We start from the raw sequence: 13,727 nt of genomic DNA, 5'->3' as shown, positions 1-13,727 counted from the left end.
GAGAGGCAGGCAGAGAGAGAGAGAGAGAGGAGGAAGCAGGCTCCCTGCGGAGCAGAGAGCCCGATGCAGGGCTCGATCCCAGGACCCTGGGATCATAACCTGAGCCGAAGGCAGAGGTTTTAACCCACTGAGCCACCCAGGTGCCCCTATTTTCTATGTTTTGTGATGCTTTGACACCTTAGGGTCTTGCAAACCTGGATAAGGACCACCCTTCAAGCCAACCAATACAATTACCTCCTTGATCTCAGTCTTACATGCAAACCAATATTCCCTCTGCCCTAAATCACCCCAGGGTCAAGTAGCAGACAACTAGGGACCACTTCTAGAGCCTAGACCCACCAAAATTATTCAAACTAGCCAATTCTAAACTTGCTCAGCTTGCCTGCCCTACCTTGCCCATTTCTTCCTGCAAAAACCATAATAAAGGCTCAGGCCCATGCTTTCCCCGTACTCCTGCTTCCTACAGGCCCTGGTTTTCCCCCCATAGTGGCTCTTCATTGCATGGTGAGCCCCCTGCTCTTGGTAATTTTAAGTAATAAAGTTTTCTTTCAAAGACAGTTGTCTCCATGTCTATCATCATATGTGATTAAAACAAGTCTCAGGTACATTTAATAGCAAAGGGCATCCTCCCACTCCCAGCCCCTTATCCAGAAGGCAGCGGTCAGGGGTGGAAGGAGCTCTGTCTTATGTCCCATAATCCTATCGCGCCTCAGACCTACACTCAGGAAAAGGGTCACTAAAGTTGGGTGAACCTAGAAGAAAGACACCACGAACCCGTGGCCTCCTGAAGCCAGCTCATGCCAGGTCAGGAGGGCCAATTGCTAAAGTTGCAAGGATTTTGTGAGCCAGTTGTTAGACTGTTGGTAGCTTGAAACCAGCCACGACGCGATACTCACACCACAGAAATGGGCAAACACTACAAATTAGGGCTCCCCTGCCCCATCATTACTTGCTAGCGCTGGCCATTAAATACTTCCATGTTTACCACTGTCTCCAATTTCATGCCTGCTACTCCATTTCTGCAGGAAAAGCAAGAATAAAGGAAGGAAATTATTTTTCCTCCTCAAGCTGCTCCAGGTGGGGCATCGGCAGCCTACTCCAGGACCACCAGCAGATCCCAGCATAAGACTGGGGTTGGCCACCCCATCATACTGCCCACAACAGACCTCAGGTGTCCAGACACCCTTAAGCAGATCTCTTTCCCCAACCTGAGACTTCACCAGTCCCAACGCTCCAGGCTGCATCAGTCTAGCCCACCAGGTGCCCTGAGCTGGAGCCGCCAAGTTTGAGCATGGCATGGAACAAGTAAAGTAGACCCTAGCCATGGCCACACTGAGGGGGTACTCATACCATAGTCCTCATATGGCCTGATGGGGAATTTCTGTTCTACCTGATAGTGAGAAAGCATGGGAGAGACACCCAGTCTCTGGTGAGTGAGCTTGGAACAAGGAACCAAGAATCCTAGCTCAGCCGTTTTCTCTTCTGGCTCTTCCCACCACAGAGCAGGCAGGCTGGGCTGGGGGGCCTCAAGGGTGGGCGCTCCTGATCACTATCAGCCTGCCACCTGCTTCTTTCAAGTGGCTCAAACTCAGCCTGCAGGAAAAGCATTGCTACTTACTGAACCTCCAAAACCCATGCCACCTGTGAGGAGCCCCCAACCTCACCCTATCAGCTGACTTCACTTTCTATGGCTCACCTCTTGTTCCCTCAGCCACACGGTTCTTCTTGATCCCGAAAAATGTCAAGTTCATTTACATCTCAGTGTCTTGGTCTTTTCTTTTTCCCAGCACTTCCCAGAGTGGGTTCCTCATTCCCTCTCAGGTCTCCAGACTTGAGCGGCTCATTGTGCTCACTCTACCAGACACGGGTACCTCCATCACGTGAGCTTGGTTTATTGTCTCTAAAACTATCCCATCGATGCATTCACCTGTTGATCGTCCTGCCTTCTACTCAGGGCTTGTTTTGATTACTGCTGTGGCCCCAAGACTTAGAACACGGCGTGTGATAGAGTGGGCATTCAAGAAAATGTCGAATAAGAAACCAAATGCTTTTTTGGAAAAAAAAAATTCTTTAATAGCAAAATAATATATACTGTGGAAAAATTGGAAAATACAGAATACCAAGTACAGAAAATACAACTTAGAACCTTCATTAACACTTTCGATCATCAAAGCCTAAGACTTGCTGGCTTTCTCATCATGTCCCTTGTGTGCAAGTAGGCATATCAATGGTGTGTGGGTGTGTGGGTGCACATGCATAGACAGTCTTTCCTGACCTCCTAAGGGGCCTTGGCCCTTCAGGTCCCCCTAACTCCTAACACCACCCTTCTGCATCCATCCTGTTCCTGAGAACAACCCTTCATCAAGGACCTTTTCAGCCCAGGGCTGGTAAAGAGTTAAGGCTTTGCAACGTAACCATGAGGTAGCTATGATCTCCCCCATTTCCAGATGTGGGGACAGGCCCTCCAGGAGGCTGGCAGATGTCTCAGAGGCCAAACAACTGGCAAACAGGGATTCCAATTGTCTAGAGGCCCCAAGGCTTTGGTTCTCTCCATCTGTGGTTTTCAGGCCCCATCAGCCTGACTACAGGCCCTCGCAAGGTGCCGTTCAGAGGGTGTGGGGCTCCCCAGTGAAAGCTGAGATGGACAGGTGGTTGTCACATCCACCAGTCCATGGACTCTTTGGGGCAGGCCCTAACGATGACCATACAGTGGGGCAGACCCCTACACAGGATCCTCTCAGCCTCCTGACCCTCCCACCCCAGACCCTGCAGCTCAAGGACCCTAAGCTTGGGCATAGCAAGGCAGGAAGAGAGGATTTCAGCCGGGGAAGGCATTTCTGGGGTGATAAGAGGGCCTAGCAAACACAGACTCTCCAGGGCTGGCATGCCCTCCAAGACAGACAGGCCAGGGGCAGAGAGGCCCCTCACGGTCAGCCGGATCTTCCGCACATCTCGAAGGTGGCGGCTGATGGCCAGGAGGGTGCTGTCGGCCGAGAGGGTGCAACCTAGCACCTCCAGCCTCTGCAAGTAGCTCAGCTCCTGGAGGCCCGCATCTAGCCCTGTCTCTGTCACACGGTAGGTGCCGCCGAGCACCAATGACCGCAGGGCACGAAAGCGTGTCAGGCCCTGCAGGTGCTCGTCTCGGAAGGCAGGGACGCGGTCCAGCACGATGCACTCAAGCAAGGGCAGCACGGTGGGGTCCTGCTCCTTGAGGAGCCAGGCCATAGAGATCTCACAGCTGTGCAGCTCCAGGGTCCTCAGGGTGCAGGGCAAGCTGGTGATGGGCACCATGCTCAGGTCAGCCACGTGTAGACAGAGGCGCTTCAGATTGGGGCACTTCTGGCCCAGGGCCCTCATCAAGGCGGGGGACAACTGGGGGGCCTGGGAGCCTGAGAAGAGGTAGCCACCCATCCGCAGGGAATGGAGCCGGGATGCCATGTACCGGCGAAGGAGGTGCCACATGACTTTAGGCCGCATCTGTAAGAGCCAGAAATGCAGGTGACAGGGTGAGAGATATGGAGAATATTCCACAGCCTCTGCCTGCCTGGAGACAAACAAGCCCCAGCTGGGGCTCTAGTGCTCCCCTGGGCTTCTGCTCTTCCCCTGCCAGCCTCAAGTGACTCTGTGCCTCCCCAAGAGTAACAAGACAATATAACCCATTCACTCTGATTTCTAGGTTTGAACAAAAGCAATGAGGGAAAAGAGAAAATCAGAATAGATCTGTCTTTAGCAACAGCAGATTCTCATTACCTGAAGTAAGAAAGCAGAGCAACTCACCGGCATTTTATTTTATCCCTTTCCTCATGACCACCGCCAACAGAAATAAGCAACACAAAAGCAAACTGAAAAAGGCTAGAACTGCCTAGAGTAAATTAGACCTGTGTTAAAAATCATCATCATCACCATTACCATCACAACCTGGTGACGATGAAAGCTGCAAAAATTAACCGTGCAAAGTTAATTACTAGAAAACAAAGTAACTGGAAGCACTGTGCATTTTAATGTAGGTACACTTTACCTTAAAAAAAAAAAAGGAAGAAAAAAGAAACTGCATAGTGTAAAATTTGTGCATAGCATAAAATCTGGGAGGTTGTTAGAAATTCAGGGGTGCCCGGGTGGCTCAGTGGGTTAAGCTTCTGCCTTCGGCTCAGGTCATGATCTCAGGGTCCTGGGATGGAGCCCTGCATCAGGCTCCCTGCTCCCTGCTCGGCGGGGAGCCTGCTTCCCCCCTCTCTCTCTGCCTGCCTCCCTACCTACTTGTGATCTCTGCCTGTCAAATAAATAAATAAAATATTTAAAAAAAAAAAAGAAATTCAGAATCTGGGGCCCTATCCGCATTCACTCAATCAGAATCAGCATTTTAACAAGATCCTTAGATGATTCATATACACAGGCAAGTTTGAGACACTCCTTTATAACACTGTTTGTAATAGTAAAAAGCTGGAAATAACTAAATGTCAACAGGAAGACAGATAAATTGTGGTATATTCATTTAACAAATTAAAAGGAACGAACCAGAGTTCCATGTCTCAATTACAATAAATTTCAAAAGCAATGTTGTGTGAATAAGGCTAGTTTTGGGTGGATATACAATAAATAGCGTTTCATTACCTCAACAGAATACCATTACTTAAACTTTCGATCAACACATGAGCAAAACTCTATGTTGCCTCCTGGCACTCACACAGGAAGTGAGTGAGAAATGAGAAAGTGGAGAAACCTAAGTTTCTAGAAGACTACATTTCCATTTTATAATAGCGGTGACCTCTGAGGAGGGTTTCAAAAAATGCCACGATCTATTCATAAATGTTGTGTGCCTACATGTACCCATAAACCTTTGCATGTATGTGTCACAGAATCTGCAGCAAAAATGACCAAAAGTCAAAGCGGGTTAAATATAGGTGAAGAGTACGTAGCCGTTTCAGATACTATCCTCTATATGTGTGGAATCGTTCCTACTCAAACAAGAAAAATAAATACGATGCAAGTGGGGAAAAGTGGAAAAGGTTCGGTTGCACCACTCAGGAAATAAACTGTGGAAATGAAGTGGAATCTGGAAAATGACTGCTCCGGGAAAACTCATTAACAGATCATGTAAGCAACCAACGTTTGTCCTATACTCACTGGACGCGGGACTCGGCTCTACGGTCTTTCCCTGCAGGAACTTGGTTATGCCCACTTTGGAGATGGGGAAACGGGCTGAGCAGCGAGTGTGCCGCGATGCACCCCGGACCGCCGAGCTCGAAATCTAGGGGGCGAGGGGGTGGGGCTCGAGACCCCGACACCCCCCCGCGGCCCAGGCCCGCCCGGTCGGCCCCGCGTACCGTGTACAGCGTCAGGTCGACATGTCGCCAGAGCCACCGGTCGTCCACCAGCCTCTTCCAGCGGTGACAAACCCTGGGGGAGGGGACCCGGCGTTAGAACCACCCCGCCCCGCGGGGACCCGATCCGCGTCCCAGGGGCAGCCCCACGCCCCCCGACCTTCCCGTCAGCCCCCCGCGGGCCGGGGCCGCACCTGGAGATGCGGATCCGGTCCCGGACCGGGAGGTAGGAGAAGATCTCCAACAGGACTGAGTCCGGCAGGTCCGCCAAAGTCGCCATGATCCGAGCGACACGCACTTCCGCTTGCGGCTGAGGGGATTCGGGATCTCGCCCGGGGGGCGCCAGCGGGTGACGGGGGGTGCCGGCAGGGCGGTGGCCGCCGCCTCCGACAGCGGGCGGAGAGTTTCAGCTTTCCTCTGACAGGGACATGGTTGGGTCCCGGCGACAGGCCCGCCGGCTACCACGACGGAGCCGGGAGGCGGGGACTGGGAACCAAGACCGCGTTCGGAAGGCGTGGCTGAGGCTCTGACGCAGCCCGGAGGCGGGGTTGGGGGCGCGGACGAGGCTGGGGGCGGGGCTGGGGCTGGGCCAGGGACAAGGGGCCCCGAGGCGGTGACTGGAGACCCGGGGACTTGTTTGGGTCGAGAACCGGCCTGGGAGCGGGATTACCCGCTGGGAAGAGGCTGGGGACAGGACTAAGGGCTGGGACGAGGCTGGGGTTAGGCTGGGGGCGGGGATAAGGGCGGGCAGTAGGCTAGTGGAGCGGGACTGACGGCGGGAATCGAGCCCGGGAAAAGCGCCCTGGGGCGGTGACGGACGGCCCAAGGGCGGGACCGGACGGCCCAAGGGCGGGACCGGACGGCCCAAGGGCGGGGCCGGGTGGCCCAAGGGCGGGGCCGGGTGGCCCAAGGGCGGGGCCGGACGGCCCAAGGGCGGGGCCAAGGGCAGTGACGAGCGGCCCCGCGTCGCGGCAAGTGTTGGGAGGGCGGAGCTGCAGACCCCAGGACCCAGCCTGGAAGGCGCCCTTAGAGCAGTGCTGCTGGGGGACGACCAGCGATTGTGCTAAGGGAGAGCGAGGCCCCAACTTTTCTACTTAATACCGCTTTTTTGATGCCTATAAACAAGAATAAATCTGTAGGGCCGAAATAGCTGGTTAACAGAGGGTGTGTTCTGTTTTTCGTTTTGATAGCGCCAAACTGTTATCCAAAGAGGCTGAGTGGACACGCCCACCAAATATATATCACTCATTTGTGGGGTTTTTTCAGAAATTTTTAAAAAAGATTTTATTTATTTGGGGCAACTGGGTGGCTCAGTGGGTTAAGCCTCTGCCTTCGGCTCAGGTCATGATGTCAGGGTCCTGGGATCGAACCCCCCTATCGGGCTCTGCTCAGCAGGGAGCATGCTTCCCCTTTCTCTCTGCCTGCCTCTGCCTACCTGTGATCTCTGTCAAATAAATAAATAAAATCTTTTTAAGATTTATTTGACAGACAGAGATCACAGGTAGGCAGAGAGGCAGGCGGGCCGGGGGAAGTGGGGGTGAAGCAGGCTCCCAGCTGAGCAGAAAGCCCCACTTGGGGCTGGATCCCAGGACCCTGGGATCATGATCTGAACTGAAGGCAGAGGCCCTAACCCACTGAGCCACCCAGGCGCCCCCACTCATTTGTTTTTAAAAGTTTTTATTTTTGAGTAAGCTCTACACCCAGCCTGGGTCTTGAACTTACAACTTGGAGATCAAGAGTCGCATACTCTACCCCTGAGCCGGTCAGGTGCCCCATATCATTTTTTTTCTAAGATTTTATTTTCAAATAATCTCTATGCACAACACAGGGCTGGAACCCACAACCCCAAGGTAAAGGATCGCATGCTGCATAGACTGAGCTGGCAAGATACCCCATCACTCTTTTTTTTTTTTAGATTATTTATTTATTTATTTGACAAAGAGAGAAATCACAAGTAGGCAGAGAGATAGGCAGAGAGAGGGGGAAGCAGGCTCCCTGCTGAGCAGAGAGCAGGCTGTGGGGCTCAATCCCAGGACCCTGAGATCATGACCTGAGCCAGAGGCAGAGGCTTAACCCACTGAGCCACTAAGGCACCCCCATCACTCATTTTTAAAGTAGCAATTCATTAGAAAATTATCAATTGATAGGGCACATATATATATATACATATACATATATATACATATACATATATATACATATACATATATATACATATACATATATATATATATATATTTGCATGTTTTTCTACTGGATAAATAACCAGGAATCAGTTTGATGAGTCAAAGGACACATGAAGTTTAACTGTGAGGTTTTGCTAAATCACACCCCCAAGAGCCCATAACGGCAATACAATGCTTTCAATACACACACACACACACACACACACACACACAGAGGCAGGAATTGGAGATGCTGAAAACTGTCTTAAAAAGAAATGCAAGCCCACCCCCCACCCCGGCCTGCCTCTCGGCCTACTTGTGATCTGTCTGTCAAATAAATAAAATCTTTGAAAAAAAAATGCAAAACTCATTAAGATGTATGCGTTAAATGTGTGCAATTTCTGTGTATCAACCATACCTCAATAAAGCTAGAATATATATATATCTGTATGCCCGTGCTTATCCATAAACAAAAACACCAGGGCTTTCACCTATCAGATTTAAAAAGATGAAGAAGGGGCCCCTGGGTGGCTCTGTTAAGCTGCTGCCTTCCGCTCAAGTCATGATCTCAGGGTCCTGGAATCAATCAAGCCCTGCATAGGACTCCCCACTGAGTGAGGAGTCTGCTTCTCCCTCTCCTTCTGCCCCTCCCCCTGCTCATGCACACTCTCCCTCTCAAATAAATAATAAACAAAATCTTTAAAAGCAAAACAAAACAAACAAAAAGATGAAGAAGCTGGAAAATACCCATACTGGCCTTGCTGTGAGGTTAACAGGCCCTTTCAGCCCTGCAGAAGGGGCAGAATAGATTCAAACTCTTTGAAGCCAGTTTAGTAATATAAGATTATAGCTTCTGTTGGACCCAACAATACGATCCCAAAATGTTAAAAAAAAAAAAATTAGGTAGGTCTTTCTATGTTGTTTGGAACAATCTTCAGGATACTGCTTGCTTTAAAAAGCAAAAGGTGTTGGATCAAGAAGATGTGGTATATATACACAATGGAATACTATGCAGCCATCAAAAGAAATGAAATCTTGCCATTTGAGACAACATGGATGGAACTAGAGCATATCATGCTTAGCGAAATAAGTCAAGCAGAGAAAGACAACTATCATATGATCTCCCCGATATGAGGAAGTGGTGATGCAACATGGGGGCTTAAGTGGGTAGGAGAAGAATCAATGAAACAAGAAGGAATTGGGAGGGAGACAAACCATAAGTGACTCTTAATCTCACAAAACAAACTGAGGGTTGCTGGGGGGAGGGGGGTTGGGAGAAGGGGGTGGGATTATGGACATTGGGGAGGGTATGTGCTTTGGTGAGTGCTGTGAAGTGTGTAAACCTGGTGATTCACAGACCTATACCCCTGGGGATAAAAATCTATGTTTATAAAAAATAAAAAATTTTAAAAAAAGCAAAAGGTGTAGAGATCAAGGACTATAATTTGATCTCACTGGAGATATATATACCTCCAAAAAATGCACACACAATTTATTGTGTTTCACCCTTTATACAAGGCCTGTATGAAAACTAAAACATTCAAAGGATTCCTGGATGGCTCACTTGGTGGAGCATGTGATTCTTAATCTCAGGGTTGTGAATTCAAGCCCCACAATGGGTGTAGAGATTACTTAAAAAAAAAAAAAAAGTCTTGGGATGCCTGGGGGGCTCAGTCTATCAAGCATGTCTTCAACTCAGGTCATGATCCCAGGGTCCTGGAATAGAGTGCAATTCCCCCCGGGCTTCCTGCTCAGCGGGGAGTCTGCTTCCCCCTCTCCCCCTGCTTGTGCTCTCTCTCCAGCAAATAAATAAATAAAATCTTAGAAAAAAAAGTCTTAACAAAACCAAAAAGCCCAAGTCATTCGTTTCTGCCCTTTGGCATAACTTAAAATATTGTATGTTACCTGAAAATACAAAGTCTCTCTCCATTGAGATGTGTTAATGTCTGAAAAGTTTTATCATTTTTGGGGAAGGCTCCACATCACACATATGAAGATGCAGAAACTATCTCCAAAAATGGAAACTTTTTTTTTTTAAGATTTTATTTGACAGACAGAGATGACAAGCAGGCAGAGAGGCAGGCGGAGAGAGGAGGGGAAGCAGGCTCCCCGCCAAGCAGAAAGCCCAATACAGGGCTTGATCCCAGGACCCCGAGATCATGACCCCAGCCGAAAGCAGAAGCTTAACCCACTGAGCCACCCAAGCGCCCCCGAAAATGGAAACTTTTAATGGTAGTTGCCCCTGGGGATGGCTGGGATCTGAAGGCAAGGACACTGTAGGCTGCCATATATTATATACTTTCATACTGCTTGAATTGTGACCATGTGCAATTATTACCTTAAAAAAAGTAAGTTCCACCTGTTTATTCATCAATCAAACCCCTTTGATATTTTTCCTCAAACAAAAGCACAGAAAAAAATGCTTCATGCTTTGGCAGCAATCCTGCAACTATGGAAAGACCAAAAGAATCCCACAGAGGTCAAATCACTTGCCAGCGCCACAGGCCCAGATCTGATGCCACAGTGTATCCCTCTACCACACTACTCTGTGGTCTTGATTCCTTCTGGAAAGCCTATGCCATCATGCATGGGGAATGCCTTCTTTGCTCCCAGAGCCTTGGGCTTCCCCCTCACAGCACTGTACTGAAGACCCCTTCACTTTTCTTATTCTTCTATGAGACTGAATTCTCGGGTGGTGGGTGAGCCTTGGTCACTGCTGTATCTCCAAGGCCTGCTGAAAGGCTAAGCTATTGGGAGAAGGAAACTCTTGAACAATTCCTTCCACGCCTAAGATTATTTCCTCTCTGGTGCTTCCGAGGTGGGGCAATTGCTTTAAAAATTTTTTATTTATTTGAGAGAGAGAGAGAAGGGAAGGAGGGACAGAGGGAAAGGGAGATAGAAAATCCCAAGGGGACCAGGCACTGAGCACAGAGCTCAAAACGGAGCTTGATCTCATGACCCTGAGATCGTGACCCTATCTGAAAACCAAGAGGGAGACACAACCGACTAGGCCAGATTTGGTTTAAAATTGCCAAATTTGGGGGGCACCTGGGTGGCTCAGTGGGTTAAAGCCTCTGCCTTAGGCTCAGGTCATGATCCCAGGGTTCTAGGATTGAGCCCCGCATTGGGCTCTCTGCTCAGCAGGGAACCTGCTTCCTCCTCTCTCTCTGCCTGCCTCTCTGCCTACTTGTGATCTCTGTCTGTCAGATAAATAAATAAAATCTTTTTAAATAATAAAATAATAAAATAAAATAAAATTGATAAATTTGGGGGCACCTGGGTGGCTCAGTCGTTAAACATCTGCCTTCGGCTCAGGTCATCCTGGGAGTCCAGGAATCAAGACCCACATCGGGCTCCCTGCTCAGCAGGAGGCCTCCTTCTCCCTCTCCCACTTTACCCTACTTGTGTCCTCTCTCTCACTGTCTCTCTCCCTGTCAAATCAAGGAATAAAATCTTTTTTAAAAAATTAAATTGTCAAATTTGGGGGCAACTGGGTGGTTCAGTTGGTTAAGCATCTGCCTTTGGCTCAGGTCATGGTCTCGGGGTCCTGGGATAGAGTCCCACATCAGGCTCCCTACTCATCAGGGACTCTGCTTCTCCCTCTGTCTCTGCCCCCAATCCTTCTGTTCCTGCTAGCTCACTTTCTCTCAAATAAGACAAAATAAAATCTTTAAAAGAAATAAAAATAGGGCGCCTGGGTGGCTCAGTGGGTTAAGCCGCTGCCTTCGGCTCAGGTCGTGATCTCAGGGTCCTGGGATCGAGTCCCGCATCGGGCTCTCTGCTCAGCAGGGAGCCTGCTTCCCTCTCTCTCTCTCTGCCTGCCTCTCCATCTACTTGTGATTTCTCTCTGTCAAATAAATAAATAAAAAATCTTTAAAAAATAAAAAGAAATAAAAGAAATAAAAATAAATAAAATTGCCAAATTTGGTTTAAATTGCACCCCTGGGGCATCAGCTTTTAAGTTCAACAAAACCCAGGCGCTCCTGCCCCTGGGGCTCAGTTACAGGGTGAGTACAGAGGGTTCCACCAGCATACAAGGGTGGAGGGAAGGAAAACACACATATAAACTCCTTCCTCTGGGTCAGAAACCCAAAAAACAAGTGGGGAGAGAGGGCCTTCCCAGCTTTCTCCTTGGGCTGTACCCAGAACTCTCCCTCTCAAGAAGCACCTATCTCCTCCTCACCCCAGCACCTCTGACAGCCAACCTTCTGCTGCTCAGACAGGGGGATGGGGCTGCCCTTGTTCCTCAAGGGGCATTCACTGAGGCCTTTCATGGGATGCTCCAAATTCTAATTACCAGGGTGTGGGGAGGGGTCTCTAAAGTGAGGTGCCATATCTCTCAAGGCCCCTCCCCCTTTCGCCTGAATGGGGGTAGGGGTGGAGGAGCGGGGATGGGGGGCAGAGTGGGGGGGGCACCATCATGCAGCAGTGACAGCCTAGTCCTTGGACTTCCCATTGCCCACCACCCCCCTCAGGATGGCTTAGCCCAGCTGGGGTTGGCAACCCCCCAGTGGATCCCCACCACCTCCCACTGGAGCTCAAACCCCCAACAATCCCAAATTTATTTTCATCCCCAGACTTCCCGTTGCCCCTCCACCAGCCTGTAACTCAGCATCATGATCCTGTGCTTGAACAATCTTTGGATCAATTATTGAGAAATTAGAAACTTCTCGTTTTAAAAACGTTACATTTACTTTTTTCCCCTGATGACAAGAGTAATATATGTTCATTGTAGATAATCTGGGAAAACCAAAAAGTGCCAAGGAGGAACAGGAGATTCAGCAATTCCACCACGGTAATTCCACAATGGTAACCACCATTAACATCTTGCGGGACACAGTAAATAATGTAAATGCAGTGATTTCCGAAGTTCCCTCAGCTCACCTTCGACATTCCAACCTCTCTGCTTGGCCCATCAATTCTCATGCAAATTCTTTAAAAACCGTCAGAAGCTGGTCCGAGACCAATCCTTACTACAATCCTAGGGTGGGATTTGCTATCCATTTTCATAGATAAGGAAAGTAAGAATCAGAGAGGGTAACTGTCTTGCTTGAGATCATACAGTTTAATATTAAGGGGTAAGATTGGGTTTTTCACTCATCTGCCCAAATTCAAAGCCTGTGTCTCCAACCTGAGCAAGTTCTCCATTCAGATTTCCCACCCTCTGGGGCGCGCACAGAACTCTCGGAGAAATGACAGGTCTGAGTTGTGAGCAGGAAGGCCCCCTGAGTCTAGTGTTTGTGGTAGGACCTCTTGGGCCAGCTCCCTAAGTCAGGTCAGCGCCCAAAGGGTCACAGAGCGTCCGCTCTTTCCCCAGGATGGTCTCTCATGTCTTCCACCTAATCTCACAACCCAGTTTGAGAAGGTGGATTGGGCAAATCAGAAGCAGTGGCTCCTTTTCAGAGCAAATCCCTTTAGGCTCACCAAACTGGGAAAATCCTGTCTGCTGAGACAGAACGGCTGAATGGCTCCACGGGCAACTGTTTGGTTGAACTTAGAGAAGGGTGCTCCCTGTCCCACCAGCTCCGGACAAGCAGACCAGTCGAGGGGCTGCTTTGGGACTCAAAGCAAGGTTGAGATCCGGTACAAGGAGCTCCCTGCCGGGCCAGGGCTATCTGCCTTGAAGACACAAACCTGGGTGATTTGGCCCTTGTGCCGTTTCCAGGTTACTTGCCTGAGATACTGGTCGGCGTGCAACGTGGGCTCCATTCTAATAAATGCTGGGATCCAGCACAAGATCAGGCGGCCCCCCTGCTTATTGACTGTAGTCTGCGCCCCAGTGTCCCGGGGGGTCAGGAGCGATAGCCAAAGAAGAGGGGTGAGCAAAATGCTACCAAGGCCCGGCCGGCTCCGAAGGAAGGTAGCGGGCCAGACCAGATGACTGCACGGCTCCACCCACGCTCCCCATAGCCCTGAGGCTGAGTCTCAACTAGGAGGCTTCGTCGGGCTCAGAAACGGGCAGTCACTACCCCCCCCCCCACGGGACGTCCCCGGGCTCCCCTGATGTTCCTGTCAAATCCCACACATGACGACACGTCTCCCCACATCTAAGGAGCCTCAACCAACAGCTTCCAACAGACTGGGCGCCGACCCCTGACCTCTGACTTCCCTTTCACGCCACTTCCCCCGCCACGCACAGCCCGGGACCCCAACGTGGCCCCACGCAGCGATATACAGGAATCCGCAGGGGCCCCCGAAGCCGTGCCTGGGAACCGCAAACCCCTCCTGGAACTTGGGACCG

At 50.1% G+C, this 13,727-nt stretch overlaps 1 protein-coding gene across 3 annotated transcripts; it reads right to left on the bottom strand.

Annotated features, from left to right (window-relative positions):
- Positions 1 to 2,048: 2,048 nt before the first annotated feature.
- FBXL12 (F-box and leucine rich repeat protein 12) lies at positions 2,049 to 5,848 on the bottom strand. Of its 3 annotated transcripts, XM_004781991.3 has the most exons (3): positions 5,516 to 5,847; positions 5,325 to 5,397; positions 2,049 to 3,477 (listed from the first exon to the last, which is right to left on the bottom strand). In XM_004781991.3, exons 1-3 carry the CDS (start codon positions 5,599 to 5,601, stop codon positions 2,656 to 2,658), a joined length of 981 nt encoding a protein of 326 aa, XP_004782048.1. In that variant the 5' UTR covers positions 5,602 to 5,847; the 3' UTR covers positions 2,049 to 2,655. The 3 variants fall into 3 exon arrangements, with proteins under 3 accessions (XP_004782048.1, XP_004782050.1, XP_012906193.1); XM_004781993.3 differs by lacking the exon at positions 5,325 to 5,397 and having other exon boundaries at positions 5,516 to 5,848; XM_013050739.2 differs by lacking the exons at positions 5,325 to 5,397; positions 5,516 to 5,847 and adding an exon at positions 5,125 to 5,318.
- Between the last annotated feature and the right edge of the window lie 7,879 nt (positions 5,849 to 13,727).

This window comes from Mustela putorius, unplaced genomic scaffold (assembly GCF_011764305.1).
Source record: "Mustela putorius furo isolate JIRA1106 unplaced genomic scaffold, ASM1176430v1.1 tig00000095_pilon_pilon_pilon, whole genome shotgun sequence".
Lineage (NCBI taxonomy): Eukaryota > Metazoa > Chordata > Mammalia > Carnivora > Mustelidae > Mustela > Mustela putorius.
Note: the sequence above shows the minus strand (reverse complement) of the source record. Positions and strands in the feature narration are given on the sequence as shown.